General features: G+C 34.0%; 1 protein-coding gene across 1 annotated transcript in view; it reads left to right on the top strand.

The window, feature by feature from the left end:
* Window positions 1-21,889, top strand: part of SPHKAP (SPHK1 interactor, AKAP domain containing) — a 78,187-nt gene that overhangs the window by 26,034 nt on the left and 30,264 nt on the right. Inside the window, exons 2-3 of the mRNA XM_058189135.1 lie at window positions 6,419-6,503; window positions 14,684-14,794. Coding sequence (XP_058045118.1) covers window positions 6,419-6,503; window positions 14,684-14,794 — 196 coding nt within the window. The remainder of the gene's footprint in view (window positions 1-6,418; window positions 6,504-14,683; window positions 14,795-21,889) is intronic.

The following is a 21,889-nucleotide window of genomic DNA, read 5'->3' as shown; positions in this document are numbered from 1 at the left end:
TTATATGACTGAATCTATAAAGGTGGCTTAAAGAGGCTTGGATAACTCCCTGGACTATGTAAATGGAACTGACTGACTACTTATGGAACATAAAGAACTGTGATTAATGTATACTTCAAAGAGTAACCTCAGGTTTGAACAAATGGCTATTGGCCAAAAGTATAATTTATTAAAACAAGATAAGATGCAACAAAAGGAGGAAATGAATGGAATTTTGATTGAGATGAACTTGATGTTTCAAAGCATAAAGGTTATTATACGGAAAGAACATAAGGCGATTATGAAATTAATAGATGGCATTGATAAAAAATTGGAAAATATTATACAAAGGACAATGAGTAATGACCAAGATGCCCAGGAAAGGGAGGAGATAGCAGAAGGAACAGAGGGAAAAATAGAATTGAGGAATCAACAAACAGTAGATAACAAGGAGTGATCAATAAAATTAATAATGTTTGATGAATCAAACCAGGGGGAAACATTCTAAGAGATCTGAAAAGAGAACAGGAGTCTCAGGAAGATACTTGGGGAAAGGAGACAGGGGCCCGGGTGGATAATTTCAACACTTAGATTGATAGGCAGGATGTAGACACAGATACAGACAGAGATAAAGTTTTAAGAGAAGAATATGGGAGGCAAATTAAAAAAAGAATAAGTATTGATGCGAGCAAGAGATAATGGATAGAAGGCGGATAGGAAAAAGAAGAAAGAATTTTTTTTTCCTTTTTCTTTCCTCTTTTTTACAATGGTGGCAGGACAGGAAATTAGAACAGAGATAGGAATGTGTTCAGTAAGAGATTGAGGGATTACTTGTATATATACCTTTACATGAGGAAACAAAAGTAATAATAAAATGGGAAAATTAGAGATTGAATGATGGTATTATTAAGTAAATAACATTGTGATTGGTAAATGCTGAGCAATTAAATAATGAAAAGAACATATTTTAATATAAACATGTGTATTAATACTAGAACCATATAGATTGGATGAAAGCAAAGAACATGAATAGAGTTATTTTGTATGTTTAAATAATATCGTGATTGGCATTAGAATAGTATATTGAAACATTGGATAATGAAACAATGAAGGATAGTATTTTAATATAAATAGATTGGAAGAGGGAAATATGGGTAAGATGAATAAGAACTAAGTATTAAAAGGGGAAATTAGAGATTGAATAATGGTATTATTGAGTATGTTTAAATAATATTATGATTTGTAGTGGAATAATAAAGTGAAATAATGAGTAATAAAATGAAAGAACATCTTTTAATATAAACAGGCGTAATAATAGTGGAATCATATAGATTGGAAGAATGTAAAGAATATAAATAGAATTAAATTGCATGTTTAAATAATATTGTGAATGGTATTAGAATTGTATATTGAAAATTGTATATTGAAAAATGAAATAATGAAGGATAGTTTTGTAATACAAAGGGAATGTCGTTTAATATAAATATAAATGACATGAATAAAAGTTAGAATAAAGCCAGAAATAAGAGAAAGGGGGAATATTAGCGCATGCATTTTTATAAAATAAGAGAAGTGCAATGATAAGAGGGACATTTAGAAACTGAATGGCAGTATTATGTTTGTTTAAACAATATGAAATAATGGAAGATTATAATTTGATACAAATGTGTATTACTACTAGAAATATATAACCTGGATGAATGTGAAAACTATGATTAATAGTATCATTTTATCTGTACTAAAATGTATGGCACTCAGTTGTCACATTATTCATGCATATATATATATATATATATATATATATATATATATATATATATATATATATATATATATATATATATATATATATATATATATATATATATATATATATATGGTTTTCTCCTGTGTAAAATTGGAAGTGTCTTGGCGACGTTTTGACGAAGTCTCATTCGTCATCTTCAGGCTTCAGCTTCGTGCTTCTGGGAGCTTCTGGAAGATGACGAATGAGACTTCGTCGAAACGTCGCCAAGACACTTCCAATTTTACACGGGAGAAAACCCGAACAACCAAAGACCTATATACAAACACCCGTGAAAACCTCAGAAAACAAATATATATATATATATATATATGTATGCAATATAAAATAAAAACTTGAAGAAATAATAATAATAATAATAATAATAATAATAATAATAATAATAATAATAATAATAATAATAATAATAATAATAATAATAATTTGCTTATAAGACAATATGGAGAGATACTTACCATAACCAGCCAGAAAATTTCAATTTCACAATGTTCCAGCCTGCTCTGATTTCAAACTTAGTATAGGAATTCTACCATTTGTCCATCTTAATTTTATTATTATGATGGTTCGTTGCATAGTAAGCCACATGTTCAGACTAGATTTGGCATTTTTGTTATTATTATTAAATTTATTTGTCATCTATCTTGCCCTGGGGTTACTCTCGGTGGCTATCATATCCTTTTCTATTAATTTTTTTCATCTTGTTCCCACAAGTTATATAATATCAGGGACAAAAAAGCTTCCAGGTGGAGGTTATTGTAGAAAAGCAGACCAAACAAAGAAGAAAGTACCTTCCTGAAAATGGGAAAAAATAATACTTCTCCTAGCAAAATGTTCAGACAAATTCAAGGGCAGATGAAGTTCTGCAGGTGACCTACATACAAGTAATAAAGAGCTTTGTATGTTTAAATAATATCGTGATTGGCATTAGAATAGTATATTGAAACATTGGATAATGAAACAATGAAGGATAGTATTTTAATATAAATAGATTGGAAGAGGGAAATATGGGTAAGATGAATAAGAACTAAGTATTAAAAGGGGAAATTAGAGATTGAATAATGGTATTATTGAGTATGTTTAAATAATATTATGATTTGTAGTGGAATAATAAAGTGAAATAATGAGTAATAAAATGAAAGAACATATTTTAATATAAACAGGTGTATTAATAGTGGAATCATATAGATTGGACAAATGTAAAGAATATGAATAGAATTAATTTGTATGTTTAAATAATATTTTAATAGGTATTAGAATTGTATATTTAAATATTGAACAATTAAATAATGAAGGATAGTATTGTAATACAAAGGGAATGTCTTGTAATATAATGTTGACATGAATAAAAGAATAAAGACAGAAATAAGAGAAAGGGGGAATATTAGCGCATGCATTTTTATAAAATAAGAGAAGTGCAATGATAAGAGGGACATTTAGAAACTGAATGGCAGTATTATGTTTGTTTAAACAATATGAAATAATGGAAGATTATAATTTGATACAAATGTGTATTACTACTAGAAATATATAACCTGGATGAATGTGAAAACTATGATTAATAGTATCATTTTATCTGTACTAAAATGTATGGCACTCAGTTGTCACATTATTCATGCATATATATATATATATATATATATATATATATATATATATATATATATATATATATATATATATATATATATATGGTTTTCTCCTGTGTAAAATTGGAAGTGTCTTGGCGACGTTTTGACGAAGTCTCATTCGTCATCTTCAGGCTTCAGCTTCGTGCTTCTGGGAGCTTCTGGAAGATGACGAATGAGACTTCGTCAAACGCCGCCAAGACACTTCCAATTTTACACGGAGAAAACCCGAACAACCAAAGACCTATATACAAACACCCGTGAAAACCTCAGAAAACAAATATATATATATATATATATATATGTATGCAATATAAAATAAAAACTTGAAGAAATAATAATAATAATAATAATAATAATAATAATAATAATAATAATAATAATAATAATAATAATAATAATAATAATTTGCTTATAAGACAATATGGAGAGATACTTACCATAACCAGCCAGAAAATTTCAATTTCACAATGTTCCAGCCTGCTCTGATTTCAAACTTAGTATAGGAATTCTACCATTTGTCCATCTTAATTTTATTATTATGATGGTTCGTTGCATAGTAAGCCACATGTTCAGACTAGATTTGGCATTTTTGTTATTATTATTAAATTTATTTGTCATCTATCTTGCCCTGGGGTTACTCTCGGTGGCTATCATATCCTTTTCTATTAATTTTTTTCATCTTGTTCCCACAAGTTATATAATATCAGGGACAAAAAAGCTTCCAGGTGGAGGTTATTGTAGAAAAGCAGACCAAACAAAGAAGAAAGTACCTTCCTGAAAATGGGAAAAAATAATACTTCTCCTAGCAAAATGTTCAGACAAATTCAAGGGGCAGATGAAGTTCTGCAGGTGACCTACATACAAGTAATAAAGAGCTTTATAGGTTAAAATCAATACTTTAAACTGTGTCTGAATCCAATTGCCAACCTGTGTACCGCCTGCAAAACAGAAATAATGTATGTCTACTGGCAAATACCCATGAAGACCTGAGCCACTAGTTTTGAACCATCTGAAACTTTCAGGTGGTCCTTAAAAAGAACCCCATGTAAAGTGTGCTGCAGTAGTCTATATGTATGTCATAGTATATATATTTGTGTATAGCACCCAGAATATTACTAAAATGATGATGGCTCTTGTGAGCCATATGATAACACAGGGTTTCCATATTCATGGCTACCTGACAAATTTCTTATCAGAATTCCCCCGATTTTCTGGGAAATAGCCCTAACCTAATATTTCACCGTCATGACTTTGTAATGAATATATCAAACACTATGCTAATTCCATATTTTGCACATGAGCATTGACAGTGATAGAGGTTCCAGGTCCAAGAAATATACTTCAAGCTTCAAAAGGAATGTGGAATTATTACTAGCATCAAAAGGGACAATCTTTATGAAATTAGCTTTATACATTATAGGATTACAGCACTGGACTCTGTCCAGAAAGATTCTGTCCAGTGGACCCATTTCCACTCCAGATTGCTATGCTGACTGCTGTTCTTGCTTCAGTATCAGATGGCAGCATCAATATCAGATTACCAGCAGCTTTGTCTCGTTTGTAATAATGCGGAGAAAGGGAATCCACACTTCGTACTCGTGATTGGTCCCATCTAACTTAGCATGAGAAATTTTAGTTAAAAACCTAGTCAGAAATCTGACTACCATAAATGCCGACTAGTCAAATTGATGAGAATATTTCCAAAACACATTAGCGCAGTGAGGCAGCACTGCTGTTCAATCAGCTGGAGTTAAGACACATCACTGGCCTTGAAAATTCAGGTATGAGCAGCTGATATGAACTGACAGTGTTATAACAAAGTCCATGTAAATCATCAGGATGTACCCAGATTCAGATCAAATAGCCATCAGAGGGAGATCTTGGCCTGGAGACTGGACAGGGGCAACTAAAAAGGAGATTCTAGTGAATTTTTAAAGCTCCTGTCAGCTCTTTCTCTAATGACTGAGAATAACAGTTAGTCTTACCACTGTGGTACTTAGAAAATGTCCTGGACAGATACCACCATCTAAGCGTGGCAGTTCCTTAAGAGAGAATTCAAGCAGCCAGCCCAAGGTTTAAGATATGAACTAAGTTATGCTATCAATATTCTGTTCTGGTTCCATGTTTGTTTGAGAATTTGAACTATTACAAGTGTTATTACAGCAAAATATGCAGGAAAGTTATTTTATATGCACATAGTCATGTGACCTGATGGAAGACATTTCCTTCACAAAACAGTAAGAAAGAAAAAGTCCTGCCTTCTGACTAGAAGAAAACATTCTTTCTCTTTTGGTGAGCAGGATGGCAAATCTTGGTACATTTATACAGCCATAAGAGTCAGTCCTTGTGTGTCAAAGCTGAATTTATGTAAAGGTCTTTGCCTCATGATTTCCCATTACACTAATCGAGTAACAGTAGCACTTAAGACTGGTATGAGCTTTGTCTGATGATGAATTGTCTGATAAAATTCTCAGATAATTTCTTTGAACCCCATTCTTCAAAAACTGTTCCATATCTGTGCTGATAGAAATGGCCTGCTTTGATTCCTAAATTTAATCAACCCCATTGTATTCTTTGCCTTGAAAAGCTATAATTTACCTCTTTCCTTGGGTATGAAACAGATGACTTAGTATAAGATGTAGTGTGCAATTTCTTGCCTGCTGGCATAGTGAATGGATGAACCGCTATATAATTTGGAAGCCTCAAATTGCTTCTTTGGTACAGAAGAGAATATTTTATTGTATTGTTAAAGATGGACAGATGCTATATCCAATGTAGTTCTGTATTCTGTTTTTTAAAAAGACAGTCAGGCCACTATTTCAGAACAAGGCTCCAATACTGAAAAAGTTATAATAACATAACAAATCCCATAACAAATAATATGATACTTTGAGCCATGGAAAACCGCAAGAACTAGAAGGGGAAGAGATATGAAGTATTATGAAATAATGTTTGATTCATTTGTACCAATGCCGCTGATTCCCTCCCTCCCTTCTCTCTTCAGCAGCTTTGAATGTCCCTTGATGTACGAAATTTCACACCACGGTGGCACAGATACTAATGTCAGAAGTTCGGTCACGGCATGTAAGAAGGTAATTTCTTTTTGAAGTTGTTTTAGGGAGCAATTCAGCTATGAAGTTTACCCATTATTTCAATAATATTTGAAATGCACACAACTAAATGATGAAAAGTATTAATATCTGGAAGTAATCAATTGACTAATCATTTGCTGAAAAATAGTTATATATTCTAAAAACATACTTGTTCAGTTTTTCTGGACAAACCTGATTATGCAGTATGATAGTTCTTAGAAGCAGTGGATTCCACTTATCTTTGCTACCGGTTCAGAATCAGGAGTGTGCAGGTGTGCATGTGTGCTTCATTTGCAGTGTTTCTGTGCATGCACAGCATCTTCTGCGCATGCGTAGAGCATCTGTGATGACGTCCAGGCGGGTGGGCAGAGCCTTCCGCCACCACCACTACCAGTTTGCCTGAACCGGGGCGAACTAGTTGAAAACCACTACTGTTTCTTAGCCTATAAAAACAGTGGCTTATAGTAATGTGCTTTAAACACATCAGGGCTTGGAACAATGGGTACAAATCTCACACTACTGGAATTATGGAAAGAAAATAAGAAAGGACAGAAAGAGTTGGATGCAAATATTAAGAAGTGAGTTTTGAATGTTATTTGACTGAGAAACTATGAAACCAAAACTGTCCAAAATGAAATCAGGACCCCAATTTATCCCACAAAGACTTAGATATGGGCACAGGCTTCATCTATCCAGGAATCACTGCCAAACATTAAAAGAAGAAAAATATTCATCAGGGTTCCAAGGTGCACCCCCACAAAATTATTCATTATTTTATTTTATTTTAATTTTTTTAAAATAATGGGGTGAAATATTTTAGTCCAGATCTAAATGCATCAAATACTGAAATTGCCTGCAAAGGATTATATGATAATGTGCTCCTTTTACAAAATGACTGATATGGCAGTCAATTTTAAAAGTGACTGCAAAATCTTTTCAAGAAGGAATCCAACTTGGATTTTCCAGCTCCCAGGTTCTAGCTCTACTTATGTGTAAAAAGGCAGTTGTTTCATATATATAATTTTCCTAAACATTAATATTAAACTGAGAAGTAACAAATACCCAAGTTCAATTTTTCTTACCACTTTGATTGATCAAGGTTCATGTTTGGATCAGGGGTGGGTTTTACTTACCTTTACTACTGGTTCACAATGCGATCGCTTGCACGCCCGCACTCACTTTGCTGGCACGTACGTGCTTCTGCGCATGCGCAGAAGCTTCTGCACATGCGCATATCATCCATGACAAAGTTTGGGTGGGTGGGCAGAGCCTCCCGCCGGTTTTACTACCAGTTTTCAAGAACTGGACCAAATTGGGGGCAACCCACCACTGGTTTCGGTATATTTTGCCCACAATATCTCATATATCTTCTTATGCTAACAAGAAAAGCTAATCAACTTGACATGCACTTTTGACCGTAAGGGTTAACAATTTTATCAAAGCGAGATCCCTGGCTTGCTTATGTTTTGAGAGGAATCCTGATTTGAATAGAATAATCAGAAAATCATAAATAAAGAAATCTTCTGTTGCTTATATTAATAGGAGAAACCAATTAAAAAAAATTGAAAGATGAACAGTAGTACATTTGCTTGTTAATGTCCAGGATTTTGAAGAAATTTATGAAGCTTTCCAAAATGGACTTTTGACTATCCCTGTATTATCTTTTAAGGATCCGTAGATAGCTTGCAAAAAGAGAAATAGTTAACTGTTTATGCAGTGTGTTACGTATATTTCCTATTTTATTATGGATACATTATATGTAAGCAAAATTTAGCCCAGTGATGTTCTTTGATTTTAGAACATTGCAAATGCCTTCAAATTCCTATTGAATATATTGATATCTAGATTTGTGGTCAGTAGAAATCACAGAACTGATTCTTAGGTTGGTTGTTGTTTTATTCATCAGAATGCAATACTGCTGAAAACAAAGACACAGACAGAGAAGCATTTCTGGACATTGTTTTTATTTGAATTTCTCCCATTGCCTGATAGTTGAGTACAGTGTGTGGGGAGTATAAAGAGAATATTAAATGAGAGAGAAGGGTGGGGAGTGACTGAAAGAAGATATCTCCCTTTGCAAGATATATATGGATCCTTAAAAGATAAGGGGGAGGGAGTTGTCTATACCACACTGTCATAGTTATGTAGCCCTGGCACAATCTCTCATCATATTTGGCTGTCAGGGCAAAAGATTCCTAACTCTTGGCCGAGGTTTTTACTGCAGATTTTTTACTTTCTGTGTAATTTGTAAGGCATATTTTATTCCACCAGACTATGATTCACTTCCATTTTGACAATAATCTCAAATAATTCAAGACACTTATTATAAGATGAGTTAATATGGAAAACATCACTGAGTCCTGTTCATAAGCCATCACAGTCCATCTCCTGATCCCACACAGTATGTTAACATAATTGATTTTTTAAAAAATGAAACTTTATTGTTTGCAGTGGGCTGACACAAGAAGAATAACGGAAGCATTGCTTTCAATTTGCTTTATGTTTGTTCAGTTATCCCTGGCATGAACAAAAATGCATAGCGTATGAGATGCCAAATATTATTTCATTGACTCCATTTTAGAAAATGCATGTGGAATGAACCCCCAAAGTCTCATCTTGTTTTGCACGTACTTTGCCATCTCTTTTTGATGAGCTGTAATTAAGTACTGCAATTAAGATGATCAGGCAAGAATAAGTTGTTATCTCATGTGTGAAGAGAATCTCTATAGGGATGTATCCAATTATACATTAACTATATTAGTCTTATAACTATCTTAAAGAATGAAGTGGTTTATAGTCTGTGCACTATTAGTGTTTCAGTTCTCTGATTTACAATTGACAATATAGGCAATAATAGGGACAGATTAGACTATATGGAAATTTCTATTCAGTTAGAATTAAGGCATTCATTTATCTTATTTTATTTTATTGTCACTGAACAATCATGAAGTTTCAGCTTTGTATATGTGGAATAGGATTTACTTATTTGTAGGTTTGCTGAGAAGATGAAAAAATGGTATTTTAATCACATAGTTTTTTTAGTTCAAGGTGTCCTTGGGTATTTTGGGGATCATATATTAGTCTCCAAATACATCACATATTAGATTAGAGTTCAAAAGCTACATCACAGGATAGCCAGGGCTAAAACAATGAAGAGGATGGACCCAGTAAAATAATAAACCTGATATAACTTTATTTGACATGTAAACTAAATTAAAATACAACCAACCAACAAAGAGGAGTTTTAACTCCTCTCACATTAAAAATTATATTATGAGAGCAAGAAAACTGAAAGCCAGTGCTTCTTAGATGATAAGCTAGTTTGAGTAAAAAAGATATTTTATCTGGATTATTGTATTGCAAAATAATTGGTCTACCACAATGGTTTTTGGTTTTTTTTGGAAAAATACTTTATTATCGAGAGCTTTCAGAACATGATGGACCTATGTGGTCATGTGATCAAGAACAAACCTTCGGTATATATTCAAGATATAGTACTTTTGTATAACATCTAAACAAGCTGGCATTTCAAATTAACTCATTAATAATTTGCACAGCAGTGTTTCCTGCTGTTACATCTTATTCTGTTGTTTGTTAGATTTATAGTCCACTTTTCCTCAAAAGTTCAAGACATGGGATCTAATTTATGCACAAAACAGCAAATTTATTCACCCAAAGTTGCCCAATAAGTTTCAATTACTAAGAGTAGATATGAACCTCAGCGTCCCTGGTGCTAGTCCAACACCCTAACCACTATACTACACTGACATACAGTAGTGGTTTTGAAACCTTATTTCCTCCCTACACCATAGACTTGTGACTGTTTGGCTGTTTGACATGATAGAAAGGGCTCAAGGATTTAAGATTCTTCCAATTCAAAGCTTTTCAAAAGCTGATCTGTTCAGATAAAAAACTTCAGTCCTGTCATTCCTCTTCGGGGAATAATTTTAGATCATTCTATTTTATTTAAGAAACCAATAGTAAAGAAGTTTATAAAAAGTTAAGAAAAAATTTTTTTCTTAACTTTTGAGCAGGGAGTTAGATTAGAAGACCTCCAAGGTACCTTCCAAATCTGTTATTCTATTCTGTTATTCTGACCCACTTTTGGGTTTTTTTTCTTAGTACATATTTTAAAGCTTTATAATCTTAGGCAGCATCAATATGACTGCTTTATAATTCCATTCTTACAGCATAACATTGAACGTATGAGATATGTTGTCCTAATTATTAGTATAATATGATGAACCATACTTTTAAAATTACTGTTACAGATGTATTATGAAGATACGCATCACTGAAAATTTCATACAAAGGGAAGGAAAATCTACGTAGGCTTCAGTTTTGTACCTGCAGATTTAAAATAAATCCACATGAATTTATTTCCATGTCTCTGTTCATCTGCTTGAAATTTTCTTTTTCTTTTTTAATTCTGTATGATAATTTGTCAGATAAAAATTAGCATATTTTAATAATATGAAAAGTTACCTAAGGATCTTTGGAAATAAATCCTGTTATTCTCACTAGAAGCTATTACATTATAATGAAGCTTAATTTTTTCCTCTCTCCTACTACACCGTCAGCTAGTTAATAGCAACATTTCATTTCCGTGTATGAATAACTAACCACTTTTGTTTTCCTCATTTCTTCTATGTGAGCGCTTGTTTTAAAGAAACTTAATTTATCTAAATTAAGACATATAGATTCATGGAGAGTCTGACTTCCCTAAAATTCAATGATGGTCCTTTCAGTATATTACAGAGTGATCGTGCATAACATTATCTGCTATTCCTTAACTGATCCTGGAGCTGTTCCACTCTGATATTTATATTCAACTCCCAAAATTTCTAGCCAACACTGGAAAAGAAACTGCCTATAGGTCATCAATATGGAGAATAGTGTTTTATACCATAAAAATAAATGCTGACAAGTTATGATCCTACTTAAGTTACCAAATTGAACAAGCATCCTCAGAAGCATTCAATTAATATCAATTCCTGCTTTTTACAAACCAAGAAACTGTGAGTGAAATTGAGAGTGCTGCAGCAAGCTAGGTTCTTAAACCATAATTAAATGTAGTAGCTAGTTCTGAAAAAGTATCAGTTTGAACAAAATAGGAAGGTATCATTTATTTTAAAACTTCCTGTTGTACTGTATGTTTCCACTGGAACCAGGTGCAATGAAAGTATTACTTGTACACAGTGGTAGGATTCAAATTTTTTTACTGCTGGTTATGTGGGTGTGGGCGTGACATGGCTTGGTGGGCGTGGCTTGGTGGGCATGGCAGGGGAAGGATACTGTAAAATCACCATTCCATCCCCACTCCAGGGAAAAGTTACTGCAAAATCCTCATTTTCTCCCCATCAGCTGGGACTCGGAAGGCAGAGAATAGATGGGGGCAGGGCCTGCTGGAGGTGCTATTTCTCCGAACTAGTCAAAATTTCTGCTACTGGTTCTCCAGAACTGATCAGAACCTGCTGAATACCACCTCTGCTTGTACAGCCAAAGGCTTGATTGTATCTCCAGTTACTGAATCAGATATAATTATCTGAATTCTCACAAAGTTGTTTTAGAAGAAGAAATTGTTTTTAGGTTAACAAAATTGGGCTGTTAGGTAAAGTTCTACATTAGATAAAAATTAGAAAACGTATTTCAGCAAATACATGCATACCTGTGTCTCTAAATATAGATATCCATTTAATTTGCTCTTGAAAATCAGTTTTAGATTTTGCATTACCACTGACTACATGATTTCATTAGTTAATAAACTGGTATTTTCAGAAGGCCGTGTCAATTTATCTCATGCTATTCAATTTCTGATTGAAAATACGAAGCACTCTTCTATATTATAGGTTCCCTGAGTCTCCAAGATGATGTTATTTATGCCCCAGCAGTAGAAAAATTAGAACTAATCTTGAGTCATCAAGAATTTTACAGAGTTTTACACTTGAAGTAGACCCGAAAGCAGCCAATAGATTTTGCTTATTTGGCATAGAACTCAGACTGATATTTGGGAGGGAAAAAAACAGAATAAAATGAGGAATGGAATGCAATGGGAGTAATACAGCTCTCTGGAATCCAATGAGGAGTAATCCACAGTGTAATGTTTTGTTATAAATACAGGGTTTTTTTATTTATGTCTAGTCATTCTACATCTTTTTGGCAGGTAGACAGTATAATGCCACATTTTTAAAAAATCAATGAGTTTCTGAATAAACTAGACCTACCCTAGAATAGAATTTCAATATCTCTTTCCTGCCATCTAATGCTCATCCAGATTTCTTTATGCCAGACCTGGCACCTCTGCCTAATGCCTTAGAACAGGGATGTCAAATCACATTGTCATGGTGGCATCACATGATGTATCAGGACTTCCCCCCCCCCTTTGCTAAACCAGGCATGGGCAAGGCCGGTGCGTGATGCAACCGGTCCGCGGGCTGGCAGTTTGACAGCCCTGCCTTAGATGGTGGGTTTTGTTTTTTTTAAAGTCCCTATTCCTACAAACCTAATGGCGTAATAGTCAATGAAAATCTAGAACAGTAATCACTTTGTCTTTTCTGAAAAACAATTAAAGCGTTTAAGGTCTTTTTATTGCTATCTAGTAATAATCTGAAGTTTTGCAGCCCAGTTATATATAGCCTTAATAATGATAATATTAACATAATAATAGTACTGTACTATGAGCTGCGATATTGTACATATTACTTGGAATTTATGTAGGAGCTGTAAATGTGATTTTAAACATTCTGGCCCATTAACTAGCATAACTCATAAAGGGAGAAAAAAGTATCATCTTGTAGTTTAGTCTGCATACTTTACATAAATATTCATTTTTCACCAGTTTATAGTTATTGTTATAGAACAGTTGTAGTTTGTTTTTCATCAGAATTTTTCTCTTTTTTTCTAGTGGCTTTAATGTACTTCTATGATGCATAGTTTTGGTGATGACAATTTGCATCTTGTTGAAATGGGGGCTGCTGGGCTCTTCCCTTCTCATCATTTGGAATCATAAACACATTTTATTACAAGATTTTATTTGCAAACAGGTGTAGTGTGGCTATTTATAATTTCGAACTAGCATTAGCTTTTGAAAAATAAGGCCTCTCAATAAAAGGCAACGAAAGCATTTTTATATAAAACAATAATGTCTTTTTCATAAGAAAGTAAGCAATATGCCAGGCTGCATTTTTAAAATGTTATTTAGTGGCATTCCAATAATTAGAAAAGTTTTGCTTTAAGGCATCGTTCATCAACCACCAGCCCTTCAGATGCACAGAGACTACAATACTAAGAATGTCAAAGCATGAAGAAAGTTTGGAGTTTATGAAAACAAGAATTTCTTCATTGACTGTGGTTAAAGATGAGTTGGAGCATCTCCAAGATTGTGATAAAGAAGTTGGGGAAAAGATTTTATTTCTAATCCAGGCTAGATAATTGATAATGATTTTATTAAGCCATAAATTAATTATTAGGCCCTTTAGTTTTATAGTTTATACTTGGATTACTTAGGGCTTTCTATTGCATTTACATTGAAATGAGTAATTAAATTTTAACTCCAGATTACAGTATGAAATGAGAATGATTCTAGCATAATAGAATAAACTATATTTAATTTCCCTGCATAGATATAAACCATGGGGGTCAAACTCACCCTGTCATGTTGCTGTCACATGACATTTCACAAAATTTTCCCTATTAACGGAACTGGGTTGGGTGTGGCCAGCACATGGCATATCCGGCCTGTGGGTTGCAAGTTTGACACCCCTGATGTAAACTGTAGATAAAATAGCCACAACACATGTGCATACTACCTATTGACCTCTCCTGTACTAAATAATTGTTTAACTGATTTTTTAAAAATTTACTGCAGTTGATTTATTGTAGCATCTTTAAATGACATGGATGACCTCCTGTAGTTAACCAATGCAACCTAGAAATAAGGAAAATTTTCCTGATAGCAAGAAAAATTAGTGGAATAGCTTGCCTCCAGAAATTGTAACTTTCCATTACTGAAGGTCTTTAAGAAGAGATTGAACAGCCATTTATCCAGAATGACATAAGGTTTCCTACTTGAGCAAAGGGTTGAACTAGAAGACTCTTCCAATGTTATTATTCTGAGAAATGTTGTAGTTAGGCTCATGATTTCATTTGTGAAGGACTATGAATTGTTTCTGTTTCAACAGGTACTTTGCAGTAACAGTTTGCTAGAATCAACAGACTACTGGCTCCAGAATCAGAAGACACCATGTCGAATTGGCATCATGGAGGACAAGATGGACAAGAATTACACCTCTGTAAGTCCTTTGTAGAAGATAATATGTACAGTCCTAGCTGTGAAAGAGCATTTGTCACAATGAAATTGCATATAAATCAGTTAAGGAAAAGTAATGCCTAATGACAAAATCCAATTATTACAGAACTGAACTGAAAGTAAGTTATTCTATCATATAATTATGGGTTTTTGTTGTTGTTGGAATTGTCTCCTTGATCTGACAGTTCTTTATTTGTTTTTCCCTCTTAAGAGAGGAATAAAATGGGATTTGGGGAAGGGAAGGAAACTATGCATGCCAAAGAAGATAGGAGAAACAATTACTATATTTCATTTAATATTTTAATTTATGTTCATAGAAATGAGGTGTGGTTTCTATTGGGACGGGGACAGGAAAATAAAGAATCAGAAATATAGAGCTAACCAAAATTCCAAGAAAAGGTCTTTAGCTGATACTATGAAGATATGCATAACAAGTGTGACTCATATTTAATAATAGATGGAACTGATTTCCAAGAGAAATAAGGTAAAAGGTAAAGGTAAAGGTTCCCCTCACACATATGTGCTAGTCATTCCCAACTCTAGGGGGCAGTGCTCATCTCCGTTTCAAAGCCGAAGAGCCAGCGCTGTCTAAAGATGTCTCTGTGGTCATATGGCCAGCATGACTAAACGCCAAAGGCGTAAGGAACACTATTACATTCCTGTCAAAGGTGGTCCCTATTTTTCTACTTGCATTTTTTACGTGCTTTCGAACTGCTAGGTTGGCAGAAGCTCGGACAAGTAATGGGAGATGTGGCACTAGGGATTCAAACCGCTGAACTGCCGACCTTTTGATCGACAAGCTAAGCATCTTAGCCAATGAGCCATCGCATCCCTTAAAGAGGCCTCTTAAAATACAAAGTATAGAGACAAAAAAGAAGATCAGATGGGAAGAGGACTTTTGGTTTAGAAGATTGCTAAGCAAATTGATAAATGCTTTTTGCAGTCTATTTTAATTATGGAATAAAGTATGAATCTTAACTGAAATATTACATTTATTAATTCTGTTCATACAATAACTCAGAATCACAGAGTTCCTATCATTTCTAGCCATTCAAGATTTTAAAAAATGTAACTTTGTATATTTCGGCTATATCCTCTTCCTCCGTCTGAAGCCAAAAGTTATTATTAGTAAAGGTATATTTTTAGTATTAATCTGCTGCTTAGTGCTCAATTTCGAAACACCTTAATTACATTTCACCAAGGAAAAAGAAAAGATAGTTTCAGAAGGTTAATGCTATAGCAATAAGAAAGCCATGGCTATTTCTTGAGGATAGTTTTTCAGGGATTCATGTTTTACAAACAGAAGGCTAATGCTTTGCTTTAAATGATTAGATTCATTTGGTCCTAATGATAGTTAATAATAAGGATTACTTCCAAGATAAATGTTCTCTGCTTCAGCTTTGCACATGTCCATTGCTGCCATTTGATCACAGTACTGGTCCATCTGCTTTATGGCTGTCTGTTAATTATTTGCTGCCTAAAAGGGGAAGTCAGGATAATTAACTTATGTAAAACTTCCCTATTTGATTTTTCCAATCTTATGCTATAGTGCATAGCACAAATGTATGTTCTTATGGAAGGAGTATATAATTTCCTTATTTTATTTATTCTTGATATTTTTCTTCTGGGGGCTCAAGATAATACACTAGGTTTTCTTTCCTTATTGTGCTGTCACAACAACCCTGTGTGCGAGTTTGGGGTGAAAAATGATAATTGGTCTAAACTGATCCTGTTTATGGTCAATTTTTTATTTTATATATTGTACACCATTAAAAATAAATTCCAAGTTTATTTATGCAAGAAATATAGATTGTTCTTTCACCCCAATCACTTTGCAGCCAAAAGACTATCTATTTTCTCTTTATCTTGCTCACTTTTAAGTGTGGTTCCTGCTTATAGATAAATCATTACTCAGTTTTAATAAGATTATGAGGACAAAAAGAGTTGACTTCTGCTGCCCATATGTATGGTGTCATTTTGCTTGTTAAAGAACATGCCTTTGCAGCAGCTAAAATAGCATCTTTAGAAAGAGGTAGTATCTTACATAGACCATTCTGAATAAGTTCATTGAATCTACGTAATGGATTTTTTTCTAGAAACTGTAAAATCCTACCTGATGTATCAATCTATCCTCAGAAAATATTTTGACACTTAAAAAAATCTCCATAGTAACAAAAAACCTCAAACCCATATAAGTATCACTAAAAATAAAAATAACTTTATTTTAGTGATTGTCCAGTTTTGGGGGATACTATAATAACTAGATATTAAATAAAGTAGTGTTATCCAGCAGGCCATTTGATTGCTGGGTACTTCAGTGTGGATCTATAGCATTATTTTTACAATCAACATGATATCTCTATGATATTTTTGAAACGGAATCCCATGGAGAGTTTAATACACTATTTCCTGTGCTACCTTGGGTCAAAAATCTCAGTGTAACCAGAATGATTTCAGATATAAACAACAAGTGTCCTGCTAATTCTTAACATATGGTACCAAAGAAAGCAGATGGCAAGCATGACATAAATATTTATTGGCATATTTTTGTTAAGGATTTATCTGAAGTGACAATTAATTACATCAGAACCAAAAAGTAGTCAGCTTTCATTACAATAAAAGACTTATAATTATTTCTAAATGCTATGAAATATGCAGAAAAGATTCTGGATGACAGTGCCAAGTATTTGTATGGAGAACAACTTCTAATATATTTATAAATGCACTGGGGCATTTTTGAGATAGAAAGTAAAGTTAAGGTGAAAGCTAAATTTAATCTGTTGTGATTTATATTTAATAGTGTAAGCCGCCCTGAATCTTCGGAGAAGGGCGGGATATAAATGCAAATAAAAATAAAAAATAAAAAAATAAAAATAAAAATAATTTAAAATAATTTAAGTCAATGCAATTAATATTAAAATTCCCTATTTATTCAATGATTCCCCTTTTCTGTGACATTTTATTTTGCAATTTTATGCCATATATTCTGGTGATTGTATCCAGTAATTTTGGAAGCCATTATGTACCAACCAATCCATTATGGGATGTTCAGCAAGCCTTGATTCAAATAATTTTGGGGTAGGGTGAAGCAGAAAACTGAAGCCTTATGAAGCAGCAGAACTACTTTCATTTCTCTTGAAGGAGTAATACAATTTGTGGCAACATTTTGACTTGAAAAAGGCATCAATCTTGATGCTTATAATTAACTCATTGAAGCATGTAATTCCATCATGTCTAGCTGCTTTGCTTCAGCTGAAGCCCTTTAGCACAGCTTGCCTGCATCGAGCCTTTGGAACACCAACTGAGTAGAAAGTACAATCCATTGAAAGACACCTCAACTGAGCCTTCAGCTGGAGGGAAGAATCTTTTTGAGGCTTTAGGTAGCACCTCAAGGCCTAAAGAGAAGGGATGCTTCTCTTCATAGGAGGACATAAGTTTTAGAATAGATGTGTTGGGCAGCTGAATGAGCATGATGATTTCAGAATCATTACTGGAAACAGAAGAGCTACTTAAAATGACTATATCTCTGCTTTCTGCTGAACAATTGGTTATTTCCTGCAGTATTTTTGTCAACTAGCATCTGAATGTCAAGTGTTGAAAGAAAGTTATTTTGCTGCAGGTGGAAATGTTTTTATTTTTCTAGCTTGTGCATTTTAATGAGCCTAACCAAAAGGGAGAAATATAACAATCCAGAAATAGAGGTGAGGGAGAATTCCTTTCTTTATGCTGCCTATGTTATTTTCTAAGTAATACTGAAAATCAGCTTTTTTAAAAAAAACAACCTCTTGAACTGAATGAATAAGATCTGTGAAATTCATTGCTAGGGTTTTTTCTGTGTTGTATACCTCGCTTTAGATTAATGTTTTTTTCCCTGATGTTCTTTTGCCTTCTTGAATCTAAATCTGAATTAATTATGGAAAACAACTGAAGTCTAGTTGTTAATGGCCTTCAAGTATAGAGGATTTTGATTTTAAAACTTTAATTTACCATGTTCTTTTCCTTTACTCCAAGGATAAATAATCTTTATAGCTCTGAAGGCTATTAGTAGTCCTGAATGATGAATCAGAGCCACATGTGTATTTGTGTGTGTGTGTATAGAGACACTCTAATTGTATAGAGACACTATACAATTCAATACTTGGTAAACAGTCAAATTCCACAATACCTATCCACAGTTCCTGATAAACAGGCAAATTCCACAGCTTTGGTACATAATTCAAAATTACAGTATGACTTTAACGTTTAAAGATTTTCCCATAAATATGCTAATACCGTATATACTCGAGTATAAGCCGAGTTTTTCAGCACGTTTTTTGTGCTGAAAAACGTCCCCTCGGCTTATACTCGAGTATATACGGCTTATACTCGAGTTTTTTTTTTTCTTCTTTTTTTCACATTATACCGGATGGCGCAAACTTGGCGGGCTTTTGCATTAGCGCGGGGAAGCCCTGCCGGTGCAGTGAGAGGGCGGGGCGGGGGAGCCGCCAGCCTTCTCGGCTGAGGGAGGGAGGGTTTCCCCGACCGGTAGCTGCCTCATTTCCCACCCTCGGCTTATACTCGAGTCCCCAGTTTACCCCAGTTTTTTGGGGTAAAATTGGGGACCTCGGCTTATACTCGGATCGGCTTATATTCGAGTATATACGGTATACTATTTTTCACTAATTGGAAAAGTGATATTATTCCACACATCCAGAGAATGGTTGTGTGAAATGAGAGGCATTTCATACTTTCTAACTATCAAAGGTTGCAGCAATATGTATTATTATGGCAGAGATTCTGTAATACTTTACAATAATTTCATGCCTTGTTCATATTATAGTAGTGAATTCATTGGTAAACCAATGACTGATAAGTATAAAATATAAGATTTTATTTCAGTTCCTTCTTATATTTAAGAATATCTTATATTCTTATATATTTAGTTTGCACTTTTACTTTAAAGGTTTAAGTTTAAAGATTGGGGATTTTTTGAAAAATAAAAATATTTAGTAAGTATAATTTTAAAATATATTTTCATTTTCTTTCATAATCTGTACTGCAGAAATTCAGATCACTATGAAATGGCACCAAACGGATACAGAAAATTCTTTTTTTCCCCTGTCACAGCATGATCATGTGGATTTTTGCAGCACAGATTTGGTAGGCCAACTTTTAAATAAAAAGAAATTAAATAGAGAGCTGGCATGCTGCCAAGCAAGACACCAGCTTTAGCATAGTTATTTACAGAAATGCCTTGGGGCCCCTTAGAGGTCCCATTAATACAAGAGAGAGTATCTACAGTGCCTCATGTCAAATGAGTAGTTTGTGATTGGCCATGCCACTGAGCAGTCATTCTGTTAATAGTAAAGTCTCCCATGGCAGCTTTCTTTTAAGCGCATCCACCAGATGTTCTTAAAATTCCTAATTGCTCCTGGCCTAAATATATGAAGATGGCCGGTGTTTCTGAAATTTCATATAGCAGTAATCATTTTTTTATTTCTTAAAGTACCAGGTTTCTCTCTCTCTCTCTCATCTTTTTGTAACTACTTATTAAGTGGATTAATTTTCAACAAAACTATATGCTATTTTTAAAACCTTGCTAACCAAGGTTCATCCAAGTTAAGATTTGTGACAGGTGTCTACCTTGCCTCAAATCCAAATACTGATGAACAATGCCTCTGGTGATTCAGCTATTCTCTGTTAAGGAATCTCAGTGTAGTTTGCCTCAAGATTTGGCATTGTGTTTCATAGCAGCTCTGTGGAATAAGAGATGTAATGATGATATAGCTCATCCCCAACATATAGCTGAGAAGAGGGGCTGATGACATTCTTACCATGTTATTTAGGTTGGAAAGTGAAGAATATGGGAGCTCCAAATGGAGTCTCTCAACTTATTGAGAAGGGCATCTCCAGCCAGTCATCCAAACTCTATTCTGAAGTAAGGGATTGCTTTTACTTATTGTGAGTATCCAAAATTGTTTAGATCAGATAGGTGGCCATATATATTGAAATAATAATAATCACTACTATTTGTTATTGCACTGATTCCTCTGTCAACAATGCTGAATGTGTTAGCCCATGACTATCAAATATCAAAAACATCTGCCAGATTATCTCACTTTTTCTATATGGATGATCTGAGGTTGTATGGGGGGGGGAATCTGAAATAGAATCGCTGCTCTACACTGTCTGTATATGCAGCCAGGATACTACAGGTGGGTTTGGACTGAACATACGTGCCACTCCCATAATTGACAGAGGAAAAATAATGAAGGAATCAACGTGCCCTATGTAAACAACATCAAGAATCTGAATGAAGACGATCACTACAAATACCTGAGCATTCTTCAAACTAATAACATCAAGCACACTGAAGTCAAGAAGAAAGTTAGAAGTGAACACATCGTAAGAATGAAGAAGATCTTAAAGTCAATGGTGGAAATAAAATCCAGGCAAATAACACCTGAGCAATTCCAGTGAATATATATATATGGCTGGAATAATGGATTGGAGCCAAGTAGAGTAATAGGATAGGAAAATAATGACAATCAATCATGCCCTTCATTCATACAGGTATATTGGTAGACTGTACTTACCAAGGAAAATAGGTGGCCATGGAATGTTGCATGTACACCCGACAGTTGAACAAGAAAAAAAGGACACAGGAAAAATATCTGGGACGATGAGTAAGATGAAACCTGGAAAGCTGATTGGGTACTGGAGAGACCAAACCGGCTTACAAGAAAGACCAAATGAAAAGAGACATGGCAAAGCAAAGTATTACATGTTTGATATATTTTTTAAAAAATAGCATGCAAAGCAGATAACAACAAGGCCTGGCAAGGCTAAGGGAAAGAAACTTGAAGAAAGAAGAGAAAGGACTAATACTGGCTGCACAGGACCAAGTCTTACAAACAAAGGCATATAAAGCCAGAATTAAGAAAACAGCAATATAATAGCAAATTATGCCTCTGCAAAGAACCTGAAGAAACAGTGCACCACCCAGTTAGCTGCTGCAAGAAGATTGCACAGACTGACCAAAACTAATGTCATGAGAAAGTAGTAAGAATGGTACACTGGAATACTTGAAGAACTACCA

This window comes from Ahaetulla prasina, chromosome 6, assembly GCF_028640845.1.
Source record: "Ahaetulla prasina isolate Xishuangbanna chromosome 6, ASM2864084v1, whole genome shotgun sequence".
NCBI classification, from domain to species: Eukaryota; Metazoa; Chordata; class Lepidosauria; order Squamata; family Colubridae; genus Ahaetulla; species Ahaetulla prasina.
The sequence above is the reverse complement of the archived record's forward strand: the minus strand, read 5'-3'. Positions and strand labels throughout refer to the sequence as shown.